Source organism: Xenia sp. Carnegie-2017, unplaced genomic scaffold, assembly GCF_021976095.1.
Source record: "Xenia sp. Carnegie-2017 unplaced genomic scaffold, XeniaSp_v1 HiC_scaffold_22, whole genome shotgun sequence".
NCBI lineage: Eukaryota > Metazoa > Cnidaria > Anthozoa > Malacalcyonacea > Xeniidae > Xenia > Xenia sp. Carnegie-2017.
The window spans coordinates 4,428,316-4,455,190 of NW_025813485.1; the positions used below are offsets into that span (position 1 = coordinate 4,428,316).

Below are 26,875 nucleotides of genomic sequence, written 5' to 3' on the forward strand. Positions count from 1 at the left end.
TTTTAAAATTATTCGTTATTAATGAGATGTATTTCTTTTTTGGTGTTTTGCCATTTACTAGTGAGATATTTAAGAAATTTATTTGGTTTTTAGGTATATAAAGCGATTGCATAAAAAACCTAAACAGGTTTGTGGGCCGTTTGTGAAACCATAGATTTCATTCTCAATTCTCACACGTTCCTCGCACTTTGCATGGAAAATTATCAATTAATTCTGCTCATGACATCTACGTATTTTGTGACATGCTGACCAAAGTGCTGAAGCAGATCAGTGTTCATAGACCATTGAGTTATAAATATACTGGAATGATAACTCAGGGGGGGGGAATTGAAGCCGTGTTTTGTAGGTAGTGCCAGTCCTTTGTAACCTTAGTTTTTCAAAAAATACACTTTTTGTATCGCTAAATTTCACCCTTTTCTGTTTGTTTAATACCTTCAATATTTAGCTTTGACTATAGTAAAGGCATTACATTTTTCACTCAAGTAACTACATTGCACAAAGGTCGTTCAGTCTCTGAAATATTGTCTGACAAAAACAAAAGTTGGCAAAAAACCGCGCAAAAATATTCGCTTTTTCTGAGTTATTTTTTGACAGAATTCTCGTTGCCAAAAGTAAAAACAAACATCGATCGCCAAGAAAATATGCACTATTTCAGGGGGGAGTAGACAAATTTTAAACATATGTTGGCTTCATCCAATCACAGGGCATTCTTAATGGGGTTATCATTCCAGTATATTTATAATTCAATGTCATAGACTAAAAACAGAAGTAATGTAAGGCTGGCTTCTGAAACAACCGTTTCACATAATATTCATTCTTGTCAGCTTGCATATGTGCTAACTGTTAACTCCCTCATGCGTGTCAATTGTGATTCAAAAATACGTCATTTTAAAATAAGAGAGACCATGGATTTATCTTCAATGCGGTAGAAAACTGCTCGCAAATTTATGCTACCGCTACTGTTTCTATAATCTTGTGGACTGCAATATATTATATTTTGGTATTATTTTGCTCAGTTGTTTCAAATTTTTGTTGGCATTATATAACTATTCATGGCGACAGTAAGTGCAGAAGAAAACAACCAGAACTCAAACGAACCGTCAAATAAAGTTAAAGGTAGTGGGACAAGGTAGTTTATATTTTTACTTTATAATAAGTATCAAGTGAAACAATACATTCGTATCTCCGTTCGTTGATCTTTCCTATAACTACTGTGTATTGTACATTATTTGGCCCACGAGAACGCTATGAATCATGTGCAATTGGAGTGTAGAATATCTTTTGTTTATGCGATTAAATGTTACAAATTCATAGGGTATTCAAGAAGGCATCGCCAAATAGTAAGGTACGATTTTTCGATAAGGCATTACATTCAATAATTTGCTACTTTTTCTCGTTTAACCTGTAAAGCTGCCTGATCATGCAGCTCGAAGTGTACAGAGCAGCTGTTTTCGTATGAGCTTTTCTCGTTCCTTATCTTTGTTTTAAAAAAGCTGTAAAATTAAGAGAAGCCATCTTTATCTACTCTGTTAAATTCAAACGTTTCAATGTTGAATTTACGTGCTTTTTTTCTGGTTTAAAGCTCTGTATGCTTTTAGTCTTATAAAACAGAGATGCATAAAATTTCATGTATAACATTCAAACGCTTCTCTAAGATGAAATTAGCATATTAATAATTCTTGTAAACAATTGCCTCTTCTGGGGTTAACCACATGCACATTATCTTTTTAAGGTCATCTTTCAACTGTTTACATCAATTATTTTAATGCAAATATATTGTCTCTTCTTGTCTAAAATGGCAAACGTGATGTTTTTACTAATAGAATATGTTTGAAGCATATATTTTTTAAGAATTAAGAAGACTTAATACAGTGAATTTTAGACTTGTTGATCATTTGAATCACTGATTTTTGTGGGGGACGACTTACAGGTGTCCAAGACTAATCCGTAATATATAATCTGTGCATATCAGTCATCAAACAAATGTGCATGTGGCATTAGTAGATCTTAAAAAAATGTAATTTGTAAATGAAACTTAATACAAAATGATCTCTCCAATAGGTTACATGTTATATTGGAAAAAGAGACTTTGTTGATCACGTGAATCATATAGATCCTGTAGGTATGTATAAGTGCAAGTAGTCAGGTAATCTTGAAATTTCATAATACCAGTATTAAGGGTTGGTGCATTTCATAAATGTATTTTACATAGATGCCAACCACTGCACCATTAAGCTACAAAACCTGTTTATTTGTTCGAGTTTTTTTTTGATATTATGTTAAATTTTTTGTCATATGTGAAATTCTATGATTTTGGTCAGGGCTATTTATTTTACAGACTAGGTTTCTTTGAGCAACATTCATTGTTGAAAAAGTCAGTGTGCTTTCTATGTTCGAGGGAAACTTGAAAAATTGTGTCAAAACCTCACACTTAATGGTCAAAAGAAATAATCATAATGATACGATTTACTTTTGAATAAAATAATTCCAAAAATTCTGATTCTGTTAATAAATTGTTTTTTTTTTGGTAGATGGTGTAGTTCTTGTTGACCCTGAATATGTTGGACCAAATAACAAAGGTAAATACTAACTTTGATTAAAGTTGATAGTACTTGAGGCTACAATGATGATTGATATATTTCATTTTACAAAAAAACCAATGTGTTTATAGTGTTCGTCCACATTTTGGCTGCGTTTAGGTTTGTTAAAGTCAAAACACAATTTAAGTATTAGGTTGATGGCAATCACTAATAATCCCTTTGAATCATTATAGATATGGAAGAGAGGATCTTGATGTTTTAGGCCTGACATTTCGTAAAGACTTGTTTCTGGTAAAACAAATCCTGAAATGTTCAGTATTTTCATGTAGAACATGCTCAATGAACTTTTACTTTATCTCCCAACATAACATTATAGAAATTATGCTAGCTGATTATATATACATGTCACAAGAAATTTTAGCAAGTGGCTTACTGTTGGAAAGCTATCATATAGCACTATTTCTAGGCCAGTGAACAAGTGTATCCACCTCCTGATAAAGAACAAGTTCCACTAACACGTTTGCAGGAAAGGTTGTTGAAAAAACTTGGGAAGGATGCATATCCTTTTATATTTGAGGTATTTTTAGTATGCGAGATCAATTTTCAATTAACAAAAATGAAAGATCATGTACTGTATAGTTTAAAACTCAATTTATGCATTAGTTCCATCTTTTATGTTTTGTCAACAGCTACCTCCCGGCTCGCCCTCATCAGTAACACTCCAACCAGCTCCTGGTGACACAGGAAAGGTAATACTTTTCTTAGGAAAGATTATCCAAATGGAATAAAAAATATACTTTAAACTTACTTAGCCATGTGGAGTTGACTATGAACTTAAGACTTTTGTTGCACCATCGTTGGAAGAGAAACCGCACAAGAGGTATGACTATGCACTCAAATATGTGCTGAATTTAAGATACTACTACACAAATGACTGTTTCTAATTTTATGCTGATATAATTAGTCTTTAAAGATTACTGATATACATATAGAGAACATGGATAATCTGAGTAAATTGTTCTTACTGGCCAAAGTCGAACAATTTATGACAACGCGATCAGTTCAAATTATTGTCTTTAGAGACTGCGTTCGTCTTGCAATCAGAAAAATTACGTATGCACCAGAACAACCTCAGCCACAGGTGAGTTTTTTCGAATAATTATGGTTAAGTTAACATTAATTGTTACGAAAATTAATCACAAGTATGTACCCTTTAAGATAACTAGTGATAACGTTATCAATCATTTTTTCTAGCCATTTGTTGAAGCGGAGAAAGTTTTTATGATGAGTCAACATCCTCTTCATATTGAAGCGAGTCTAGATAAAGGGGTGAGCACGCTTACAAAAATATAAATATTTATGCACACTCAGGAATGATGAATTCTTATCCTTGTGAAATTATAGCTTTACTATCACGGAGAATCTATTGCAGTCAATATTCATATTACGAATCGATCATCGCGTTCTGTGAAAAAGATTCGCATTACTGGTAAGTGGTTAGTCTTGCTACGTATTATTGGTTATCAGAAACTCTATTTTGTTATGACGGGCATCTTACAGTTCGGCAACATGCAGACATATGTCTTTTCTCTACTGCTCAATATAAATGTCCAGTTGCCACATTGGACAGCGAAGAAGGATTTCCAATCGGGCCAAGTTGTAATTTGTCAAAAGTTTATTCTTTGACACCTTTGCTTTCCAATAACAAGGTATCTATCTTTAAATTATTGTTATAGTAGTGTATGAAAACCGGTTTTTTGGTTAACTAAACGTTTAGTATATTTTTGGTAGGATAAACGTGGTCTTGCATTGGATGGGAAGCTTAAACATGAAGATACAAATCTGGCATCTTCAACCATGTAGGTGACTTAGGGACACGATGATATTGCATCCACAACTATGTAGGTAACTTAGGGACACGATGATATCACATCCACAACTATGTAGGTAACTTAGGGATACGATGATATCACATCCACAACTATGTAGGTAAATTAGGGACACGATGATATCACATCCACAACTATGTAGGTAACTTAGGACACGATATCACATCCACAACTACGTAGGTAACTTAGGGACACGATGATATCACATCCACAACTATCTAGGTAACTTAGGAACACGATGATATCACATCCACAACCATCTAGGTAACTTAGGAACACGATGATATCACATCCACAACTATCTAGGTAACTTAGGGATTTCTAACTAATTTCGCCAATTTGAAATTATTTATAAACAAAATCTGATTTGATTAGCTAAAATAATAGATGAAAAGAGAATCTAACTTGTGTTTGTGTTCATTCTGGGGTTATTCTTTTCTATAGTTTGGAATCCGATGTTTCGAAAGAAAATCTTGGAATCATAGTTCAGTACAAAGTCAAAATTCGACTTATTGTTGCCTATGGAGGGTTAGCCATTTTTACCAAATTTTTCATTGTTTGTAACTTTTTATTTCATTGCACTCATGTTTGCAATAATTTAACTTTAATTAAAGAGATCTTGCTGTGGAACTTCCCTTTATGTTAACACATCCCAAACCAGAAGAACCGGAATCCGCACCCAGTCAACCTCCTCGTGATAAAGCCAAAGAAAGAGAAGGTGATTGACGTTCATGCATACATGTCTTAAACATAAACATTTTTGACCATTGAACTAAAATACATGGAACGCTACCTAAAGCAAATAATTGAAGCCACATCTTACACCCAGACACGCGTGTGTAGTGTTTCGAGTTCTGAAAACTGATTGACTTCACACTCGTGTCTGGGTGTAAAATTTGGCTTCAAGAATTTATTAGACTTTTCTATTACAGGTAGCGTTCCATGTATTTTAGTTCAATGTGCTTGATACATCAAAGATTTTTCCTAAAGATCATAGCTTTTCATTCAAAATTTTACTTTTCGTTTAGAAAACAATTCCGACCAAGCGGTTGATCATAATCTCATTGATTTTGATACAAAGTAAGCTTTAACTTTTCGTTGAACTGAAGTACACTTTCTATTCATTATACTTGAGAGTGAAGATAACCACCTCTAAGTTTGTAGAAAAAGTCTTTCAACACAACACCAACTTAAGACTGCACTAACCTGGACTGTCAACTCCTACAAACATGTGGCGATACTCCCGAGTTCAAATCATCCCATTACCATGTTCCTAGTTATCAACTTCATACGCGTCCAACTTTGTTATTCAGTATTTTTTCTCGCGCTTGCCTTTTTAGTGGGGTAGAAAAGCAAGACGATGACGATGATTTAATCTTTGAAGATTTTGCACGAATGAGATTGAAGGGTGAGCATGGAGACACAACTGAAGCTTGATATGTGTCAAAAAATATAGGATATTCAAGATGAAATTATACATTAGTATTTAGTCGCCCAAGGACAGACCGGATCTTGCACATATCTAATGCACCAGACATAAGATTCAAGATGTCTTATAGAGTTATAACAATTGTGATTGATAGATATTCGGATAATTGTAATTACAAGCATCTACAAAATTTACTTCTATAATGTGTCAGCATGCGATTCTAGCATGCACAGTTCGCTGTTTGTGAGTACAAGTAACTGAGAATTTACGCTTTCCAATACTATACTTACGTAAATATCTTAATCTTACATGACCTGCAGTATATATATTCATATATTACTATGAATTATTATTATATGGCAAGCGTCACTTCCGGCAAAATGGCGCGCTTTGATTGGCACAGAAACATTTTGCCGGTCCATTATTTTGCCGTAATCGACCACGGTCCAAAACGCGTAATTTTAAATTTAAATGTAAACAAACTTCGTAAAGCAAACAGCAAAACGCAAAATAAACGAAACAAAAACCATTTACGAATGTGAGTCAAAGGAAAAACACTTGGAAAACAGTTTAACTATCCAGACGATACAATTTCAAACGATTTATTTTTTATGGACGAAAACTAGAAAAGTGAAAGCCAAACGGTAAAAAACAGCAAGGACGAGAAAGAAAGCAAGCTTCGTTTCAGGTGAAACAATGCCATATAATAATCCTTTTAATAACCTCGCCTTCTCGGTCTTTACTGAGAAATATCGGACCACTGTCTTTTTATACAAACCTCGCCCTGCGGGCTCGGTCTGTACAAAAACACCTCGGTTCGTTATTTCTCCGTAAAGACCTCGCACTTGGTCATTACGAGCTTAGTATTAAGGTCCCATTTATCCGTAATCGATGAAAATTATAAAAAAATCGCATTTAAAAACCCAACATACAAAAAAGCCAAGCGTTCACGTACGCATAGCCCAAAATTTTGTTAGCTTCAAGAACATTAGCCATATTTAACCCAATATGTTCAAATTTATTTTTAGCTGTCATTTATGTGCGCAAGCTAGTTCAAAAGTGCTTCTTGGGAGCACAATTTTTATTCTAGTCCAAAATGTTTTTTATTTACCCCAATTTTATTGTCAGATAAATCTTTGGAAGTGTAACTATTTCCACCAATGAACGCTCGGTTAGACCGTAGAAAGGAACGCAATGCATGTGTATACAAATTAGAGTGATAAAAACATAGAGATAAGAAGAATGTGCTGCAGTTGAGTGACATGATGGATATCTTTTTAGACAGGTACTGAATATGTGATGGAGTATTTTGAGTATGATTGTACGTATGAATGAGGAAAAGGTTGGAGAGCGAAGAGAAGACAATGACGGTCATAGAACAGAAGGTAGCAGGAATTAATAATGTTGACTGTTGAGTGTTAGAAGTTGTTCCTTGAAGAAGTTGAACAGCAGTGTCGGCCGCTGTAATATATTTCATGCAGGAAAGTGTCTATAGGAGTTTGTTCAGTTTTTGACCAGATCGTTCAACAATATCTACAACAGCATAAAGTTTCATGTAGAAACACAAAAAAGGATGCGTCTTTGCCAAGTTGATAAATCAGACAGATGACAGGTTAGAGCTAACCGGAAATGTAAGTATGTTAAAGTGGTGTACGTATGAAACTTGTAAGACGTGATGAATTGTGCTAACTGAAGCATTGCCCGGTTCATACAGAAATATTTAAGGCAATACAGTATGAAATTTGACCAACACTTTAACTAACTATAACGTAACCTCTTAATTTTTGCCGATTCCTCTACCAAATATGAATGAAGTAATTTTTTTCAAGTTTCTGTTAATTATTAGAAAACGTACGAGATTAAGACCAAGGATTCCGCAGATGACCGCTAAACGTGAAACACGTACACAAATAGAAGGGTGAAATTATACTATTTTGTGCATTGCTAATAGCAGTTTGTGGTAGTAGCAATTCAAAACAAAGCTGACTAAACACCTGGTCAGCGGTATGCGTTTTTTGTCTCTGATTTCGGATACCTACACTTTCACAACGTTCACATATAACATGGCGAAGACTAACAAATGAAAGTTTTCGTTTTCTACTTTATTTTTGCCAACGTCATTTTCTATTGACGTCATACGCTTAACAGCCATCGAGAATTCATCAATCATACGAAAAAGCAACAAAAAAAACTCCTGTCATACCATAGGCTTCCCAAAAACTCGCTTAGCTAGCTAAATAATTTAAACAAACAAAACTCTCCCCACTCTATCGTAACAGACCGTGCGCCGCAAACTTTGTACTAATTGATGGTATCTATATTATAATATATTTAATAAATATATGGGGTGAGTTATCGTTAGTAATAGATAAATAATTTAAACAAACAAAACTCTCCCCACTCTATCGTAACAGACCGTGCGCCGCAAACTTTGTACTAATTGATTGTATCTATATTATAATATAGAGAATAAATATATGGGGTGAGTTGGCTAGGTAAGTGATTTTTTGGGCCGCCTATGGTCATACGGATGCTGACATGAAATTATACTAATCCCTTCAAAACGTAACTCGGTGTGTTCCAACATGTGAAATATAAAGGCAGAATAAAATAATGCATTCTACCGTAACATATAACAAATATTTCTCAGCTACGTCCTGCTAACATCACTAGCCTTAAATAAAGGAATAATACATAAGCAATTTTTTGCTTCCTTTAAACGCCACCATCGTCCTAACCTGTGTTCCTGACCAACACCAGCAACAAGATATTCCCCATGATTTGAGAAGGCCAAAGCGTTCACAAAACCGATCTGTAATAAAGCAAATGAAGTTACGCCTGTTTCAAACGTCCAACTTTACATGCACCGAACGCATTAAAGACAAAAGAAAATGAGATGAACTTCCTCGTTATCTTTTGTTTTAAATGCGTTCGGTTCATGTAAAGTTCAACGTTTGAACTAAGTCTTAGTGGCATAATCGCTCCAGGTCCCTTGAAGAAAAATCAGTTAGGCAAATAGCAATTTACTTCGTGTACCAAAAAAGACAACTTAAACATGTGGGGCTGTTAGTTGGGTATTTTTGAATCCCAACAATAATATACGTATGTCCAAAAAATGAACCAACCAGTATTTGTTCAAATATTTAAAATAGGGCCATTTCGTCAAAAGGCATGATTCATTACACGAGATACTAACCATATGTATACTGAATAAAGAAGAAATTGATTTATTTCCATCTTCACAACGCCAAAGTCTTATGAAAGAATCTGAAGATCCTAATGGAAAAGGAATTGATGAACGACATCATCGAGATGATTTATTACAATTACAGACATTCGAAAAATGATTGAGACTGTGTATTTATATGAAATTATTGATGTATAAGTACGATAAGATTTACGACCTATTAGAGGAACGATTTAGATACTGGAATCGAGATGGCGTTTACGCCAAAGCAACCCGTTTCGCTTAGTGGAAATGTGAACTTAAGATCCGCTGAATACGTTGCTATATCTATATCACCCTATTAAATAAATGTGAACAAAGTACTTGTGTAATAATTACCAGAGGCTATCAAGTCAGTATTACGAGCTGAAGCAACAGATGCAGTCCACGATTCTCGTGGTGCGTACGCGCTGTCGGTGTTTCCAGATTTGTGAGCTTTATGAATGGTATATAAAGGTTTTTTCTTTGTGACATTCCACAACGACAAAGACCTGTTCAAAGAATTTCTATTAGAAACTAAAAGGTGGGTTTAAGATCAATCAGGGTACTTAAGCTACAACCTTCAATTTATGGTGACCATGAAGTAAAAAAAAATCTACAAGTCTAATTCTGCGCGAGCACTAATGGAGACGGATATAAGTTGTACTGCCAGCTACCATCTCACAAGTTTGGTTCTAGGTCAATTTCCGCACATTAGCATTATTTCTTTAGAAAAATATATTTTTTGCATTGAGTGAAGAGGGAAAAATCTACATAACACGACCAAACTTGCCGGCAAAGTAGCATGCTGGCTACCACCACTGTTGGGTATTAAATGTTACCATGTTTCTTCGCTACGGGACGATGTTTGAATGGTTGAAAAATGTACTTTAAATGAATCATAGAGTTGGCATTGGTGTGCAAATATTCATACCCGTCGTCAGAGCCAGAAACGAAAGTCTTCTCGTTAATCATTCGCAAACAATCAATAGATCCACTATAAAAATGCATATAAAGTAACAAATGTAACGATCATAGTTTGCTCCAAACGGAAACACAATTGTATATAAAATTTTATATACCCCCGTAAAATGGAACACAGTTAGATTCAACAATAACTTTTAAAAATACTTACCCTGCACCATTGAAAACCAACTGGGATTCTGCAACAACCTTCCACAAACGGATGCTGGAATCACGTCCTCCAGAGGTTACCGCTTGTTCGCTTCTCATGCAATCGATGGCAGTGACGCCATCTTCATGACCAAAACTACATGACATAAATAATCCCTCAATATAAAAGACACAAACCAATACAAATGCAAATCAACATATAAAGCAAGCAAACATGAACGGAACGTCTCGAGCAAAGATGATCATGAATTTAATTTGTAAATGAACAGGTTATTCTGTTATACATATTATATTGTTTTTCAGTAATAGGGAAGGGAGCACAGGCAGTACGCCTATCATGAAAATACTTTGATCACTGCTGTATATAGCTATACGTTAGCAATGAAAACTAACATTAAAGAAACGATGTCATTTTGACGATAAAAAAAGATGTCAAAAACACACTCAATCAAAATTACGTACAGAGTGTCAACAAACGTCATTTCATCTAAACTCCAAATCTTCACTGTTCGATCTTTAGATGCACTGAATAATTGATTGGATTCATGACGAAAAGCCAGACCCTAATCAAATTATGTTAAAGCATTACTAGGATCTTTTACGTTAATTTTCTTAAAACTAAAAAAAGTTGCTTAGCTGTGATTGAACATACAGTAACAGCTTCTCGATGTCCTTTGAAAGTATGAATATGAGTAAGGTCCTCAGGATTCCAGATACGAATAAGTTTATCCTGCCCACCGCTAGCCTAAAAAATTTTGCAAGCACAATTATTTCGGAGTTGTTTGTGCTATTTGAATTAACGAAGGGAGAAGTGGGTAGGTGATCTGATTTCCTATATTCTATGTACGTTTATTGTGCTATAATGAACATAAATTTGTGAAATTTTACTTACCAAAAATTTACCATCAGATGAAATGGCAATTGCAAATACATGCCCAATATGACCATGGTTTTCATTATTCCCACATTTTACATGCCCACTTGGTATCTTTCCTTCTTTACAGCCAATAAGCAGATTCCCTGCACAGAAAAATATGCCATGTAGTTCATCAAATTTCTGAGTTAGTTCTCATGCATAGCAACTGAGAATAAAAAAGAGTGGAAAATAATAAAATAATTAGAATTAAATATAATCAAAAAAATCTGTGAGCTGATAAACAGAATATAATTAAAATAACTAAATAGAACAGAAGTAAAATGAATGACATAGAATATAATTATATAGAATATAAAACAACAGAAAAAATTGAACAGACCACATAGAATATATTTATATAGAATATAAAACAACAGAAAAAATTGAACAGACCATAATAGCACGTTCAGACTGAGTGCCGGAGTACAATGCCCTGGTTTGGGCACAAATCTGCAGGCTGTTCACACAGAAAAAATTGAGCTGACCATAATACATACAATATTCCAAGTGAAATACATTTTGACAGTACTGTTTAATTTACCAACAAACAAAACACATTGTCACATACATATTTAACAATCATGAAATAAAATCTTGCATAGAATTTTATCGTGCATAGAATAGACAAATTTCTACATGTTAATAATACTTGCATTATACAATGTGACGCTTTTGATGTCATGCATAAAAGAAATCTGCATATATTTCACGAGGTTACTCACATTTGACAATGGAACAATCTTTTGATCCTGAAAACACATATTTATCATTCGAAGATATGCACAGGCATGTCAGTGACAATCTATGACCAGTAAGTATTTTGATATCATCTTCACTAGGGCAAATACACTAGAAACAGCAGTATATAGTTTTGACATCACTTCATACCTCATTATTTGTATGTAAAAATTTATACCTAAATTTTTAAACTTGCAAAAGTCAGTTTCTACAACCTTGCTTTATGGTCTAAATCTTGCTTCATTTTTGAACAAAAAAAACAAACTATAGATCAGGTTTTGAGATCATGACCTTTTACTAAAATCAGCAACAGTGCGAATTAGTTCAGAAAAAACGATGTGCAATTTTTTTGACAAAAGTGTTTCTTTAGAGGCATAATCAAATCGATATTACGTTATTTATTATATAGCGCTAATTGCTAAATTAATATTTTTAAACATGAACAAATTCATATGATTTATGACAGTGTTTTTTGTTAAAACCGCAGATTTTTGCACATCGTTTGAAAAAGTGATGTGCAATTGTTTTCATTTTAGCTAAAACAATGTGCAAATTGCACATTGCACACCGTTATTTCGCACATTGATCAGCAAACATTGGCAATGGTTAATAAACCATATCTGCTTTGCCATATTTACTAGTTTCATGTTATCTGAAAAGTCACCCGAATCAACCTCCTCTCACTAACAGCCTTCTTTGAGTAGAAAACATTCAAAAACCAAAATTAGATGAGCCCAAGTAAAAATATTAAAGGTTTACACTACTTTGACTTTTTGAGTGTAAACACACCAGTAATTACAATGAAAGTAAAATAATCCATTAGTAGATACTTTGGGTTACTTACACTACTGGCTATTTTTCTCTCTAAGTTTCCTTGCTTCTCTAGCTTCATGAAAAAAATAAACAATAAATAAATCACATTAAACATGTGATTATACGTAGCTATAACAGACTTACCACTTCCCTTTGCAACCTTTCTCCAACTACATCTTCACTGTCAGAGATATCTTGTCGGTTGTCCTTCTCTTCAACAAAGCATACATAATGGTATTATTAGCTATAATTATTATGAGGCATTCTTCCATAAGTAGAAAAATGAGAATATTTCAACCTTCGTTTTCTAACTGAATCAAATACTCTTTTGCCAGTCGAAGACGTTTCTCTTGGGCCGTTTCATCTTCTGAATAATCAATGTCCCTGTTGGCTTGTTCTTCACTATAAAAAATTTATGATGGCTAATTATAGCATAAAAGAAAAAACACACAACAAAAAAACATCATCTCGTAAACTCAAGATTTAAGTTATGTATATCAGATTTCAAATTAACAGTATCATATAGGTAGCATTAATAATAGAAATTTGTTCTAAGCAGTGCCAAAAATTTTACAGCACATAAACGTTGCACAGTCAAGTCCAAACATAATAAAAAAAATGCTTTACCTCTCAAAATCAAAATCGCTTCCTACATCCTCATCCACGACTTTCGTCTTTCTTGAACCAGATGTTTTTTTCTGAGATGATTTCAACTTTGTATTCTATCAAAGAACATGTTGAATTCAATTTTTTCAATTTGCTTTCAACTAAAATTCCTTAAAAAGGTCAAATGTTTGTCCTTTAGGACTAAACTTCAGTTGGCGCAAAGACATAGTAGCAAACGTAACTTACTTAAAACAAAGAGCAAGAATCACACTTTGCTATTTTACAACATATGTGAAGGCAGAATTCAAATAAAATATCTGGAAGTGAATTTTGTATTGTGGTTCAGCAGTTGCTATAGTTTGTTAATTGCTATATTATACTGACCAATGATAGTTTAGACGCACAACATAAGTAAAATTATAATACAATGCAATAAAGTAACATACTTTTACCAAACTATGAAATATTATAACAATTTTTGCATTATTTGGTCAAACAATTCGAGTTGGTGTTTGTTATGACCAATAGATATAAATTAGAAGCATTGCAGCACGTGGAAAGCATTGATACAATACCCGACATAAAAATTACAACAATTGAAAATTGAAAAGTCAATCAAAAGAAAGAATAAAATACCTTCTTCTTCCTTTTGTTGGCATTCGACAAAAAGAAGCTTGACATTGTGAACGACAAAAAATATAATTTAGTCACGTCTTGTTCGTGAAAATAAAAGTCCGTGGTAAAACTTCAAGTAGTTTAGACCATACGTCATGTAATGTCAATGTAATGTCTCCTGTACAATCATCATTTGGATGACAATGTATGATAGAATGGTAGAAGTTGAACAGCGCATGTCCCGTGTTGCTTAAAGTGCTTATCTCACAATTTTTTTTTTCGAATTTTCGTATTGCTTCTTCAAAAGTAATCTAAAACTTATATTACAATTTTTTCATGCGCTGCATTGTTTTCGAATTATTATTGATCAAATATGAAATTTGACAGTAAAAGTTGATAATTGGCATAGGGCCTGGATCAAGTCTCTGTGACGTAACTTAAGGAACAAGTCAAGCGCTTGTTATCAACGATTAGATGGCGGAGTTGAATTCTGATTCGGAAAGCTCTCATAGTTCGCAATGTGATTCGGAGTATGATTATATTCTTATGTCATCGAAGATGAAACAAGGAACATTAATGACCAGGAATATAATATAATAGATGAAAATCACGGCGAGTCCGAGTCCTATCTATACGCTGATGAACCAATGGCCGAACAAGCATGGTATGAAGACTACGTGGAAAAGTCAAATGAAAAAAGCAATTTGAAATGCTACAAAAAGACTTGATCACACAGTTGAGTTGAGTTCTTGGTGAGTAATAAAATTTCTAATTTCAATTCAACTTATGAAATGTATTTCAATTCAGGTTTCAAGTTATGAAATATAGACATAAACGTGCAATTTTCTATTCAAGATTACCATCGCTTTTTATTTACTTTTGATTAAAAAATTGTTAAAAGATGCTCGATTACAATTTTTAATGTGATTTTCTTTATTGATCAGGTGCAAGTGTGGTTTTTGTCAAGTTACACTTCTTCAGAATCCTCTAGAGGCCTGGTGCTGCCAAGAACTTAAGTCTGTAGCTGAAAGCTTAACACACCAGTCGGTTCTGGCAGATCTGTCAACTATTCCATGTTGTGTCACTCTACACCCAGGTTTCAGACCAGTTTGTTTGGAAAAGTGGTCGCTAAAAATGGCTGCTAGGAAATACAAAACCAGAGAACAAAGACGATACAGAGAAACAGGATCTGAAAACATGTATGATAGCATATTATGTTATTTCCCAGTATTTAAGTATATTTTAGTGTTATGACACATTAGTAATGATTTGGCTTTATATTCAGGTTTTACGATGTGTTGCATACAGAGAATTCACATCTATGATTTATGGATGCTTAGGAGAAGAAAGAAGACCATTACCAGCATGTGCATACCATGCAATAAGATCAAAATTTAATGATAAAAGTTGGAATTTAAAAAATGAAATAAATGAGTGATGTGAAAATTAAGTTTTCCTATTTTTGGCACTCTGCCACATGTTTGTGACCTTTCATTGGCTTCTTATGTCAAACATTTTGGCTGACTTTTTCTTTGAAACTGCCACTTTGACTGACAGCTGAATGGCACACTGGTAGCTGCTGGCATGAAACAAAACATTTTCATTATTTAAAATGATTTTCAAACCATGTTTAGCTACCACATCTTATATAATCATTATTAATTACCTGGAATTGAGGGAGGGACATCATTGACCACAATGCATTTTCAACGGACCTGTTTTAATAACACCTCAGCTCTGGGTTGCTTTTGCAGCATGACATTCATTGATGGTGGGGACATTTCTTTCAAAAGATTTTGTGAATTTGATAATGCATCTTTGTCTTTTGTTGACAGCATCACACTCTCAAATAATTCATCCACATACTCTAAAAAGAAATTATTGTCGTATTCAATACTATGAAATGATGCAAAGCAACACATTTAGCAGCAACTTACCAAATTTGGGCTTAACTCTGACATCCCTCACAGTTCCTTCACCATTTTTAAACTTTGGATACACTACATTTATTTGGAAACTGCCATCATTCTTCATCTTTACATCACGCCTTAAGTTGTTGTTGAAGTGGATGGATGCCAAAATGTGTCTTAAACAATAAAGACTTGATGAAGTTGCAAAACAACTAACATTGTCATATTGAAATTTTGATGACTGTTCAAACCGAGCAAATTCTGCTCGGTTTGAACAAAAACTGCACATCTATCAGGCATTTTGATGCAGAGCCGTAGTAAATAAAGTAGAAATTATAGCAAAAGTCACACTTCAGAAAAACTTCCTGTCCTTATGTTACGTCACATACTTCTCGATTCAGGCTCTCATGAAGCAAATTGAACGCGCAGCAATTTTCTCCATTATTGCCGATTTTGAGAAAAGAAACGCATTTATCTCATAAACGAAGCCATCAATCAGAAAATTGTAAAGTAACTTTTACAATGATTTTTTTACCTCAATCAGAAAATTCGAAAAAAAAAATTGTGAGATAAGCACTTTAAGACCTAAGAGAGGATTCCGCTTGCTGGTATAAAAGCAGGGCTAGCCGTCCTTGTAATTTGCACTAGGTCTCATGCAAGCAGTCATTAACTCGTCTTAACAACCATTACAAAAACTGTAATGTCACAATTTTTATTCTTTAGATCTTCACTTTTTTGCATTTTGATGAACGTTACTATTTGATCGATTGAAATCATTAAAATAATTGGTTGACAGTTCAAAAAGCAAAGTAACAAGACCCGTGTTTCTAACATTCGATAGAAATATCGGAAGTTTGACAAAGGTTATGTGGGAATTTTCATAATAAAAATTTATGCAATATAAAATGAACACCAAACAGGGCCCGATTAACCATATGGCAGAAGGGGCGTACGCCCACGGGCTTTAGGGCCCCTGCATTACTCAGTTCTAATATTTTTTGTCGCATCTTCTGATGAATATCTGACGGCAAAGATGACACAACTAAAGATGATAAATGAATCAAAATTTTATAACATAAAGGTTGAAAGCGAGGCTCAATTTAGACGATACAAATTGTTCGGTTTATTAAATATGATCTTTGTAGAAACTATTATAAAAAAGTAGATAAACCCTTTTTTCCATGAAGCCCATGGATGCTTTCGTTCATGACGAGAAAGTTATATTGTATAACAAGGCTCTCGTTCATCACGAGAGAACTATGAAAAAGTTACATTGTAAAAGGTAACAAGTAAAAAGCGTATAGACATGCTTAGATTTGGTTTAAATTATAAGTCAAAAAGGCCAAAATTGTTTGAGCCTTTGCAGTATCCTTGGATGTTCTAGTTTCTTTTATGAGAAGAATTCTTGTAAAAAAAAAGACAAACTTAAAAACAAAAATCTAGTTTTCGGTCCATGCATGCCTCCCGATACCCTGAGATAGTTGAGCACTAGAGCGTCGCATGTTAATCAAGGGAACCAGATAATCCTTTTTTGTCATGAAGCCCATGGTTGGTTTGCTTGGGATACATGAGAAACAGTAAATGAGAGAGTTAAATCATAAAGATATAAACCAATAAAAATTGTATAAAACATGTTTAAGGTTTACTTAAGTGTCAGAAAAAGGCACAGTGTCAAAAGAAGTTAATTGAAAGATTGCTAGGTTTATTTATTTTATGAGAAGAACTCTTGTAAAATAAACAAAAAGATGAAATTCGAAAGCAAAAAACCCCGTTTTCGGTCCATGCTTCCCGATACCCTCTTAAGCGTAAGGCACTAGAACGCCGCATGTTAACGTTTCGGTAGGAGATTTCGGCCCCTCCACGCTATCCTACTTGGGAGATGCAATAGCAAGCTTCCGTCCATCAGACCCCGAGATCACCTGCGATAGGCTTTGCTCGGGGTACGCAGGGAGAGTGCGTTCGCGACCAAAGTCTGGGCCCCTAAGCCACTGCATACCTAATCGCACCCAGCTTCCACTGCTAGTTGACATTTACTATCTACAGTATTTACTTTATATATATATGCATAAATTCAAAGGCATACGAAAGTTGTGGTATGATTGACATCGTTACTGCGCATGCCCCCAGATGATTTCTTTGATAATTTGCGAATAAGTGAATTAATTGCCACAAATGTAGTGCAAGTTAGTCGTTGCCATGACTATGAACAATTAGTCGAGTGGACTGCGCTTGCGCATTGCTATCTCCTGAAGCACTGAAGATGCGGGGATGATATTTAGCTCATCTTACAGCTCTCGCCGAGCTCTTTCTAATGAGCTAAAAATTATCTCCGTAACTTCATCACTTTAGGAGATACGATCTGCGCAGGAGCAGTATGATTATCGCTGTGATATGTAAATATTTCGTTATTCACTCATTCAATTGATTTTTAAATAAATAATGACGACAAGAACCTGAATATCACATACCACGTTAAAAACTGAGGGCTGTTCATACCACTCATGAATAATCCTTTCTTTTAAATAAAAATTCTTAATGAGTTAGCTGCTTTTAATACGCGATAAATATATAATAAACCTACTTGTACATGTTCATAACTGTAAGTAAATTTATTTTATTCTACATGCTTCTTTGTCTGGTTGTTTTCTTTTTCTTGAAGAGGAGTGCGTTTAAATGCAAGTGATGGATCAAACCTTTTAGCTCCTGTCGCTTTAGAAAGCTTGTCTTCTAGTCTCTTTCTAAGTAATTTTTCCTTATCAGCTTGGACTTGCAGTTTTTCCAAGTCCTACATTATCAAAACATTTATTATAAGACAAAGAATGTTTTCATTGTAAAAGTAAAAAACGGGTTGTATTCCCTACTGTAGACAGGAATGTTAGATGGTGAAAAACAGTACAATAAGAAAAACGTGAAAAACAAAGGTTTGCTCATTCAATTTTTATGCTGTTGGTATATACGGGGATGGCCATTTTACCTTTCTCAAAATCATGTTTTCTTCTTTTAATTTTACAACATGGCGAACCTTCTGCTTTTGGTTTTGATGACCTAACAATCTAGCATACTCCTGTCCCAACTTTTCCATCTATAATTGAGCAATACGTAAGGTGAGCTATGAAAAGAAAGTAAAACCGTTTTCTAACATATTCAATTACCGACCTCGCTCTGCGATTTTGTATTGCTGTTTAGCAAAGCTTGTTTTTCTAGTTCATACATGTCAAGTTGCTCCTAAAACATAACGAATGCAGCATGTTTTAGCAGCTTTTTGCTTTGATACCAAGATTTCGTAATGATGACAAACAAATACCTGAAATGGAGCAATTTTCTCCTCTAACTCTTGAAATTTTCTTTTCCAACTTGCGAAAAAAAAGCACAGATGAACGTTAAGGACTAGTAAACAAGTTTCCATGCATATAGCTTGATCCTTGCAATCAGTTGTTGCAGTCAATTTTAAAGGTTTGCAAAACGCAACATTCCAAGTTAAAAACCACCCATTTCTCTACAGAAATGTAATTAGATAATCACTATATACAATGAAATAAGTATAAAGGCTCGAATAAGTATGAAGGCTCGAATAATAATAAGTATGAAGGCTCGAAGCAACGAGTCGAAAGCTCAATAAAAATCATTTAAAATCCGGAGAAACTTTTATCTTTTATGTAATGAAATAAGTGTATTTTCGATTTGCGACATATTTAGAAAGCATTCTAGGAATGTCTCAACATACACAGCCATTGACCAGTCAAAAGCAGAACATCAGTGACTTTCAATGATTCATTTGAGTTTAAAAATCGAACGCATCTAGTATCAGTTTTCAAGAAATAAAAATAACATATCAACTGATACACCCCACTCCCAGTCACCAATATTTTCTTTACCTTTCATCATTCTCATACTCGACATGAAATTTCTCAAGTTCGTTTTTGCATCTAGATATAGAAAAATTAAGTCAAGATTTGCTTTGGTGGACTGCCTCATTAAGATTTCTGGAAAATGAGTTCCGGGTACGTATATGGTTAGAAATCTTACTTCTCCAGCTCCAACTCTTTGACGGTTATGGTTTTCTGTGCATCTATTAGACGCCTAAAATATCAACAAGATATCTATTGCTAAGCTGCAAGAACTTAAACTTGACATTCACTTCTTAACCTTCCAAATTCTTGTTTTAATTTTGAAGCCTTTTCTTCCGCAGCAGCAAGCGAACTTCAGTAAAAACAGGAAAAGAAAAAAATTGACTCCATCAACAAGTTCATCTGTACTATGATTGAACTAAGTTCATGAATTCAAGTTACCTATTTTGTAATTGTAAATTTACCAGTTGTTTTTCTATTATTTCCAATTCGGATCTAAATCATTACGTATATCAAAGACTTCGTTGTACAAGCTACACACAGTCATTCAGACAAATAGATCGTTACTAGCGAATGAAAAAATCAAATATGTGCACCTGCTATTAATGGCCATTTTATAATTGTTTTGTAAATCTTCAAAGTTTTCTTTGAGAATTTTTAAAGCCAATGATTGTTCCTTCTCTTTCTTCCGAAAAAGGTCATTTTCTTCCTGTAAAATCGCAGATTTTTCATTTAGTTAGAAAAACATGTTATTATACAGTAAATGTACGAGGGAAACAGCATATTGCTCGTTGTTATTGCTACTGCAATTCGCAGGCATTGGATTGGGCCGTAAAAAACTGAAGGGTTTTGAAAATCTCTCACAGGTGGAAAATATAACCTTAACATAAGGTTTATCCGCCTGAAGAGTGCATTAAGCCATTTAAAAATTAAGGTACCTTCAACCAACTTATTTGTCACAGTGTTTGTCAATGCCCACAAGTAATGACATCTTGATAAATAAATCACTGACAAAGACGACTGTTGACAGGCAAGTGATAGGATTCAAACCATGTTAAAACACAAATATTATATGCCAATATTAATAGCATATAATTGATTCACAAAGGTGGTAAGATATAAACAACAACCTGTGAATAAGAAAGCTGTCGGAGAAGTGTATTTTTTTCATCATTAATTATCTCTAACTCCTGTTCTAGTTTAAGGCGGACATTGGATAAATCATCTTGTTCTTGTTTGATATCTTTCATGTTGTCACTTAACTGTTTGCATTCCCTTTCACTAAAATAGGAATAAACAAAGTAAGTACTAAGTAAAGTAAAGTGTCAATTGTTAAAGCTTTCTTCTGGAAAAGTATATGTTAATTGACGCTTTACGGTGATACGTCAATAAGAGAAGATTTACAACTTTCAAGTTAACAACAAAGATAAAACATATTTCTTTTCAGCAGAATTCAAAGGAACATGAATTGCTTTAAGAAATATATATTTCATTGATCAATATTGAATACAACAAGAAATTCAAGGGAAATTTCCTAGAAATCAAAAACCCCATTTTATTGATTGCCAATGTATACGTATTCATATAAACTTCTCCACTCTCAGATCGCCATTCACGAGACAATTTTAGGACAATGATAACAAAACAACTATGCCTGAATTTTGTTGAAAATATAATTTAATGATCTACGAAAAATAGACAATACCAAAAGTTAAATAATTATACTTAGCATTGCACTATCGTACTTCGTGCGTACCTTACTACTAATTGTGATTTGCTTTCCTCCAGTTCTCTTGTCAACGTTTCCATTTCTGAGAGTTTATCATGCTGGACTTGAACTAAATCAGAAAGAAATCCACGTTAATCAAGTACTATACGCATGTACTAAAACTTACATAAATATCGAAATTACACTGAAAACATCTTTAGGAAAAAATGCTTCGGTTAAAAAAATAGTTGGCTAAAGTATACTTGAAAAAGAGCATATGATTAACCTCAGCTTCCAAAAAAACTTGTAATGTAGAAAAAAAAGGCATTTAAAGAGTAAATATGTCATGCAACATGTTGTATGATGTTTTTCTCAATCGTTTTAAAACTGAATTGTTTACAAAGAGTTTTTTCTTTTTGTAAAAACAATTTGTTTCGAACTACGAGTAGATAAACAATTTAATGTTCATACCAATTTGCTTAGATAACTCTTCACAATGCTTTTGAATTTCAAAGTATTCGTTTGATTTTCTAAATCACAAATGCAAAAATTGGAGAAAACAGCATAAGCTAATTCACCATAACAGTTTAATAAGATATATTTACAGTATTTACCTTGCCACTAAGTCCTTTAAACGAATTACCTCTTGCTCACATTCAAGTTTCACATTGTTTAAGGATAAAATCAACGATTCTTTTTCACACCTAGCAATAAATATTAAAGAATAAGCGATTCAGACACTCATTACGTTGAAACAAAAAAGTTATGATAATAATATTGATAACAACAATTTTATTTACGCACACACTGCGCTATTTCAACAAAACTATACAAATATACAAACAAAAGTGGAAAGTGCTCTTCCAATAAGCAATATACAATGACGAGGTACAGAATAGGAAATAGAATAAAAACATGTCTTAAAATAGTTCTGGTATGCACACAACATAGGTATATCACATCAAATACATACTATTAATTTTTAAGTTGTATTTAAAACACGTTAAAGATTTAGAACTTTTTTGGTCAGTTGTTAAAGTATTCCATGTCACTGCACCTCTAAACGATAAACATTTTTTCAATAAACTTTGTACTAGGCTTTGTTAGCATAAAGTTATATTAGGCATAACAGGATGTTCAAAATTATGGCAAAGTCTCTTGTACTTAACGAGTGAAGACACAATACCACCGAATACTACAAATAGGAGATATAATATGTCTTGCCCACTGATGCCTGCATATTTTCGACAAAATATAAAATCATGCAGGGACGGATCAATGCTCCTTTGACAGGAGGGGTGAAGATTCCCAAGGGGAGTACATCTTTATCCTGGCTAAAGTTGCAAGGGCCTCGGCTATTGCAGAATATTCTTCTTAGAGATGAGTGAGACTTGTGCAATCAAAGTGTTATCCCCTTTTCAAAAATTTTTAATAAGTTTTTTTGTGAAGGAATACTCATTTAGTAAGTTATTTCAATTTTAACGTTTAAATGAAAATGCGCATGGTGGTCATATAATTGCAAATGGTGGTAGTATAAAATATGTAATTGCCTTTGAAATGAAAAGTTCTACCTTAACTTAGTCTTATTTGTAGAATTGCATAGCCTCTAGTACTGTCAGATTAAGCGTCAACAGTACATAATACCATTTTAGAATTTTGGGGGGGAGGCAGCGCACCCCCCTGAAATTATGCAACATCAAATATCCCGAATGTAATTCAACATAAAAAGAATTAAAACATACTTGAGATTGTTGATTGTTTCCAATTGTTTTTTCAAAGAGTTGTCAATCTCCTGCTTTTCAGCTTTATATGAGTTTATAGATGTCTCAAGCAATCTTTTTTCTTCTGATAACGTTTTAACACTTAGTGTTTTTTCATCCATACACTTATTCAACTTTTCAATTTCCAACTGACGCTGTCCATCCATCAAGAGGAGCTCGTCTTTTTCTATGGTTACTTGCTACAAAAAAAGACAACGTTAGAATTTATTTCAATTTCAAAGCACATTCAACATTCTTCCATCATTATTGGATGGAACTGGCTTCAAAATGTTTTAAATCTTGACAATTGACAATCATAAAGTGTTATGCTTTCACAGGAGGTACATTACAACTGTCAAAAAAAGTTTTTACGGAATATTTCTTGTCGTTCAAGCCATTTTCAGATACATATGTTACGTATGCTTAAATAGGCTGCTCACCGCAAGTTCGACTTCAATTTCATTCATCCGATGATGACACTCCAATTTCTCTTTTTGTAAACCAAGATTCATATCTAAAACAAACTAGGTCAAAAACTCGTGTTTGCTTATGTTCAAAAAAATAGTTCTCAACTTTATTGTACACACTGTGAAGTTTAGAACATTGGTTTTCAAGGTCATCGCGGTTTTCTGTCATTTCTGAATTCATTTTTTCTGTAATACAAACGTATTTTGAAAAGATATGGATAGTTTACTAAATTAATTCTTCGTTTTCCGGGTATCTATGCATAAGTGTACTATATGTTGTATTAACCTAAGGTGTTCATTTGCTCACGCATAGCTTGAAGTTGGGTCTTCGAGGCATCGAGATCAGTCTGAATTGTTTTCAATGACCATTCATAGTTGATTCTTTCGTTAACTAAATCCTAACACACAGCAGAAACCTTCATTAGTATAAAACACAGTAGAAAACTTCGTTAGTGTGAAACACAGCAGAAAACTTCGTAAGTGTAAAGACAACAGAAAACTTCGTAAGTGTAAAGAAAACAGAAAACTTCGTAAGTGTAAAGGCAACAGAAAACTTCGTTAGTGTAAAGACAACAGAAAACTTCGTAAGTGTAAAGACAGCAGAAAACTTCGTAAGTGTAAAGGCAACAGAAAACTTCGTAAGTGTAAAACACAGTAGAAAACTTCGTAAGTGTAAAGACAACAGAAAACTTCGTAAGTGTAAAGACAACAGAAAACTTCGTTAGTGTAAAGGCAACAGAAAACTTCGTTAGTGTAAAGACAACAGAAAACAAGTGAAAACTCAGAAAGTAAGTGTAAAGACAACAGAAAACAAAGTTAAAAGACAACAGAAAACTCGTTAGTGTAAAGACAACAAAACGTGGTGAAAGACAAGAAACAAAGAAAACAAGTAAAACACAAGTAAAGACAACAGAAAAACAGGTAAAGACAACAGAAACTTAAAGACAACAGAAAACTAAAAAGACAACAGAAAACTAGTGTAAAGACAACAGAAAAAAAGACAACAGAAAACTCGTTAGTGTAAAGACAACAGAAAACTTCGTTAAGTAAAGACAACAGAAAACTTCGTTAGTGTAAAGACAACAGAAAACTTCGTTAGTGTAAAGACAACAGAAAACTTCGTAAGTGTAAAGACAACAGAAAAATTCGTAAGTGTAAAGACAACAGAAAACTTCGTTAGTGTAAAGACAACAGAAAACTTCGTAAGTGTAAAGACAACAGAAAAATTCGTAAGTGTAAAGACAGCAGAAAACTTCGTTAGTGTAAAACACAGCAAAAAACTTCGAGATTGTAATACGTAGCAGAAAAATCTTTTGCAAATTGTTGTAAAGTGAAGAACTCGTGAATCACCAATATTTATAATACTTGTGTTTTGTAAAACCTTATTTTTTCTTAATTCATTTTCAACTTCCTTTTGCAATTTTTCCACTTGATTTTTCAACCCAGCCAAGTTCGAATTCATTTCGTTTTTGTCGTTTTCATTGAGGTTTTTCATGACGTTAATCTACATTGAGGAAGCATTAAGTAAAAATTCGTTCCGAACTTTTCAGCCACGTTTTTTAAAAAACAAAATTTTACCGAACGTAGCGTTTCATTTTCATCTCGTAATTTCGTCAGTTCTTCTTCTAATTCACGTATTCTTAAAGACAACTTCTTCATTTCATCAGAAGCGATCTGAGTTTTTGAGAATCAAGATGTCATGTAAGATTACATAGACAACATTAACTTCACATTTCTCATGCATGATGAAAACGATCAAACAACCTGATCAGGTTCAATTTTTGTCTTGGCCAAGCCACATGGCTTTCTTGGTGTAAGGAAAACCTGATGAAAGTATGTCAATATTAGTTTATAAAATTCATTATTCGCAGGAGCATTAATAGTTGAACAATTTGATGTACAAGAACATGCTTTACCAACCACATCGTTTGTAAATCCTGTAATTTTGAAATTTGTTGAGCTGCAACTGCTTGTATCTAGATTAAAATAATCACATACAAAAATCTCAATAGAGTAAACATCAGACAGAGTAATATCAATTCAACAAAGATCTTGGGACATGTTAGAGAAGTTTTCATATCAATGTTTCAACACATTCATTAATTTTACTTGCTTTCATTATGTTTACATCAAAAGTCTGCCTGAAACTTTGAATCTCATTAAAAAAATTTCAAAGCATATTAATATCAATTAATAACAATATACAACTAAATACCAAATATTTTCTAATAGTATAAATAGAAGGTTTTAGCATACATACCCAGTGCATTCCTTTCATCCCTCTTTACAATCTCTGCCAGAATAATAAAACAATATTCAATAACTTGTATTGTCAAGGCTTCATTCACTATTCAGATTGTCTTCAAAGTCAACAAACACAATGTAGCATTGTTAACAACAAAAACAGCAACAAAAACAACAACAGCATTTCATAAAAACACTTCTAAAGATATAACATATTTTATTCCAAAGCCATCATCAGAGAATATACATAATATTAATATTATGGATAAAACATACTAACCAGTATCTTTGAAACGTTTGTCTTTTGGAAAAAGAGCAGCTTTAGCTTGAGTTGTTAGTCCTTTTGATATGTCATATTGACCAACTGCAGGAATAGCATTAACTATATGGGAAGAATAAAACCAATGGTAAAGATTAAATACATCCAAAAGCATAAAGGGCTTACTAAAAATAGAAGGGAACATCTAATTTGGACAACGTTTTGTGTTAATTTGGTAAAAATTTCGCTTTATTTTCTTAAGGTGGTTCGAATCTTTGCAATTTTGTCCCAAACTGCTTGACATTTTGTCAAATTGCCTAAAAATTTCCTCAAAAAAAGGCTCTTGTTTCAAGCACAATTCACAAGGATTCTCCCTACAAGATGTAAGATAATCGTACACTCGGTTTTAGTTTTAGTGTTAGGGTTAGGGTCATATTATACGTGTATGAGTGGACGAGTATTCTCCATATCGCTCCCATATATATATATATATATACCAGACCAGAAAACAACAATAACAGAAAGAAAATTCACACAATATCTTTCATTTGTTGTAGAGTTTATCGTTCACTCATCTGTACATCGGGCTACAAAATTGAAAATATACCTTTATCGTCAAATCGTTTAGATTTTGAGAACATTGTGCCTCTTTCATCCGCTTTTGCCTGTTACATGAATGGAAGTCAGTGATGGAACACTGGGGATGGGAGTAGAAGTTGAGTTAAACTTGTTGAACTTGAATGCTTGAAACTTCGAGCCTTTGGGAGACGACCAATGAAATCATAGGAAATTAG

At 33.6% G+C, this 26,875-nt stretch overlaps 3 protein-coding genes and 2 long non-coding RNA genes across 6 annotated transcripts; 2 read left to right on the forward strand and 3 right to left on the reverse strand.

The window, feature by feature from the left end:
• Positions 1-752: 752 nt before the first annotated feature.
• Positions 753-6,052, forward strand: LOC124446575 (beta-arrestin-1-like). The gene is made up of 18 exons (XM_046997418.1): positions 753-1,129; positions 1,315-1,345; positions 2,062-2,122; positions 2,532-2,579; positions 2,672-2,699; positions 2,774-2,831; positions 3,007-3,117; positions 3,230-3,289; positions 3,353-3,420; positions 3,621-3,681; positions 3,795-3,869; positions 3,945-4,029; positions 4,101-4,249; positions 4,332-4,399; positions 4,874-4,957; positions 5,044-5,147; positions 5,458-5,509; positions 5,770-6,052. The coding sequence occupies exons 1-18, from the start codon at positions 1,053-1,055 to the stop codon at positions 5,864-5,866; spliced, it is 1,317 nt and encodes a 438-aa protein (XP_046853374.1). The 5' UTR covers positions 753-1,052; the 3' UTR covers positions 5,867-6,052.
• On the forward strand, positions 4,408-4,805 carry LOC124446576. Its single transcript, XR_006948475.1, has 2 exons — positions 4,408-4,529; positions 4,572-4,805. It is a non-coding gene; the product is annotated as an uncharacterized LOC124446576 (long non-coding RNA).
• Positions 6,053-6,942: 890 nt separating the features above from the next.
• Positions 6,943-14,041, reverse strand: LOC124446731 (U3 small nucleolar RNA-interacting protein 2-like). 2 transcript variants are annotated; one of them, XM_046997596.1, is made up of 15 exons: positions 13,907-14,041; positions 13,292-13,386; positions 12,963-13,066; positions 12,809-12,876; positions 12,696-12,737; positions 11,836-11,962; positions 11,090-11,217; positions 10,850-10,942; positions 10,660-10,760; positions 10,199-10,333; positions 9,998-10,060; positions 9,424-9,575; positions 9,055-9,134; positions 8,597-8,670; positions 6,943-8,532 (listed from the first exon to the last, which is right to left on the reverse strand). In XM_046997596.1, exons 1-15 carry the CDS (start codon positions 13,949-13,951, stop codon positions 8,505-8,507), a joined length of 1,335 nt encoding a protein of 444 aa, XP_046853552.1. In that variant the 5' UTR covers positions 13,952-14,041; the 3' UTR covers positions 6,943-8,504. The 2 variants fall into 2 exon arrangements, with proteins under 2 accessions (XP_046853552.1, XP_046853551.1); XM_046997595.1 differs by having other exon boundaries at positions 6,943-8,670.
• A 1,390-nt stretch (positions 14,042-15,431) lies between these two features.
• Positions 15,432-15,983, reverse strand: LOC124446985. The gene is made up of 3 exons (XR_006948571.1): positions 15,823-15,983; positions 15,552-15,752; positions 15,432-15,464 (listed from the first exon to the last, which is right to left on the reverse strand). It is a non-coding gene; the product is annotated as an uncharacterized LOC124446985 (long non-coding RNA).
• Positions 15,984-18,267: 2,284 nt separating this feature from the next.
• Positions 18,268-26,827, reverse strand: LOC124446953 (hyaluronan-mediated motility receptor-like). Its single transcript, XM_046997842.1, has 24 exons — positions 26,689-26,827; positions 26,103-26,204; positions 25,839-25,871; positions 25,499-25,554; positions 25,343-25,402; positions 25,157-25,252; positions 24,960-25,082; positions 23,865-23,976; positions 23,699-23,764; positions 23,552-23,625; positions 23,094-23,311; positions 21,966-22,055; positions 21,823-21,881; positions 21,400-21,481; positions 20,774-20,924; positions 20,240-20,352; positions 20,085-20,138; positions 19,942-19,995; positions 19,822-19,875; positions 19,671-19,721; positions 19,100-19,148; positions 18,952-19,020; positions 18,770-18,877; positions 18,268-18,580 (listed from the first exon to the last, which is right to left on the reverse strand). The coding sequence occupies exons 1-24, from the start codon at positions 26,720-26,722 to the stop codon at positions 18,410-18,412; spliced, it is 2,079 nt and encodes a 692-aa protein (XP_046853798.1). The 5' UTR covers positions 26,723-26,827; the 3' UTR covers positions 18,268-18,409.
• Between the last annotated feature and the right edge of the window lie 48 nt (positions 26,828-26,875).

Coding starts and splice junctions, on each gene's coding strand:
- LOC124446575 (XM_046997418.1), top strand. CDS start 1,053: ATGGCGACAGTAAGTGCAGAAGAAAACAACCAGAACTCAAACGAACCG. Junction 4,250..4,331: donor CTTTGCTTTCCAATAACAAG/GTATCTATCTTT, acceptor TATTTTTGGTAG/GATAAACGTGGTCTTGCATT. Junction 5,148..5,457: donor TAAAGCCAAAGAAAGAGAAG/GTGATTGACGTT, acceptor CTTTTCGTTTAG/AAAACAATTCCGACCAAGCG.
- LOC124446731 (XM_046997595.1), bottom strand. CDS start 13,951: ATGTCAAGCTTCTTTTTGTCGAATGCCAACAAAAGGAAGAAGAAG. Junction 13,067..13,291: donor AGCGATTTTGATTTTGAGAG/GTAAAGCATTTT, acceptor AATTTTTTATAG/TGAAGAACAAGCCAACAGGG. Junction 9,135..9,423: donor TACTGACTTGATAGCCTCTG/GTAATTATTACA, acceptor CTTTTCCATTAG/GATCTTCAGATTCTTTCATA.
- LOC124446953 (XM_046997842.1), bottom strand. CDS start 26,722: ATGTTCTCAAAATCTAAACGATTTGACGATAAAG. Junction 20,925..21,399: donor AAATCACAATTAGTAGTAAG/GTACGCACGAAG, acceptor TTCCTATTTTAG/TGAAAGGGAATGCAAACAGT. Junction 20,353..20,773: donor GACAGCTTTCTTATTCACAG/GTTGTTGTTTAT, acceptor GCGATTTTACAG/GAAGAAAATGACCTTTTTCG.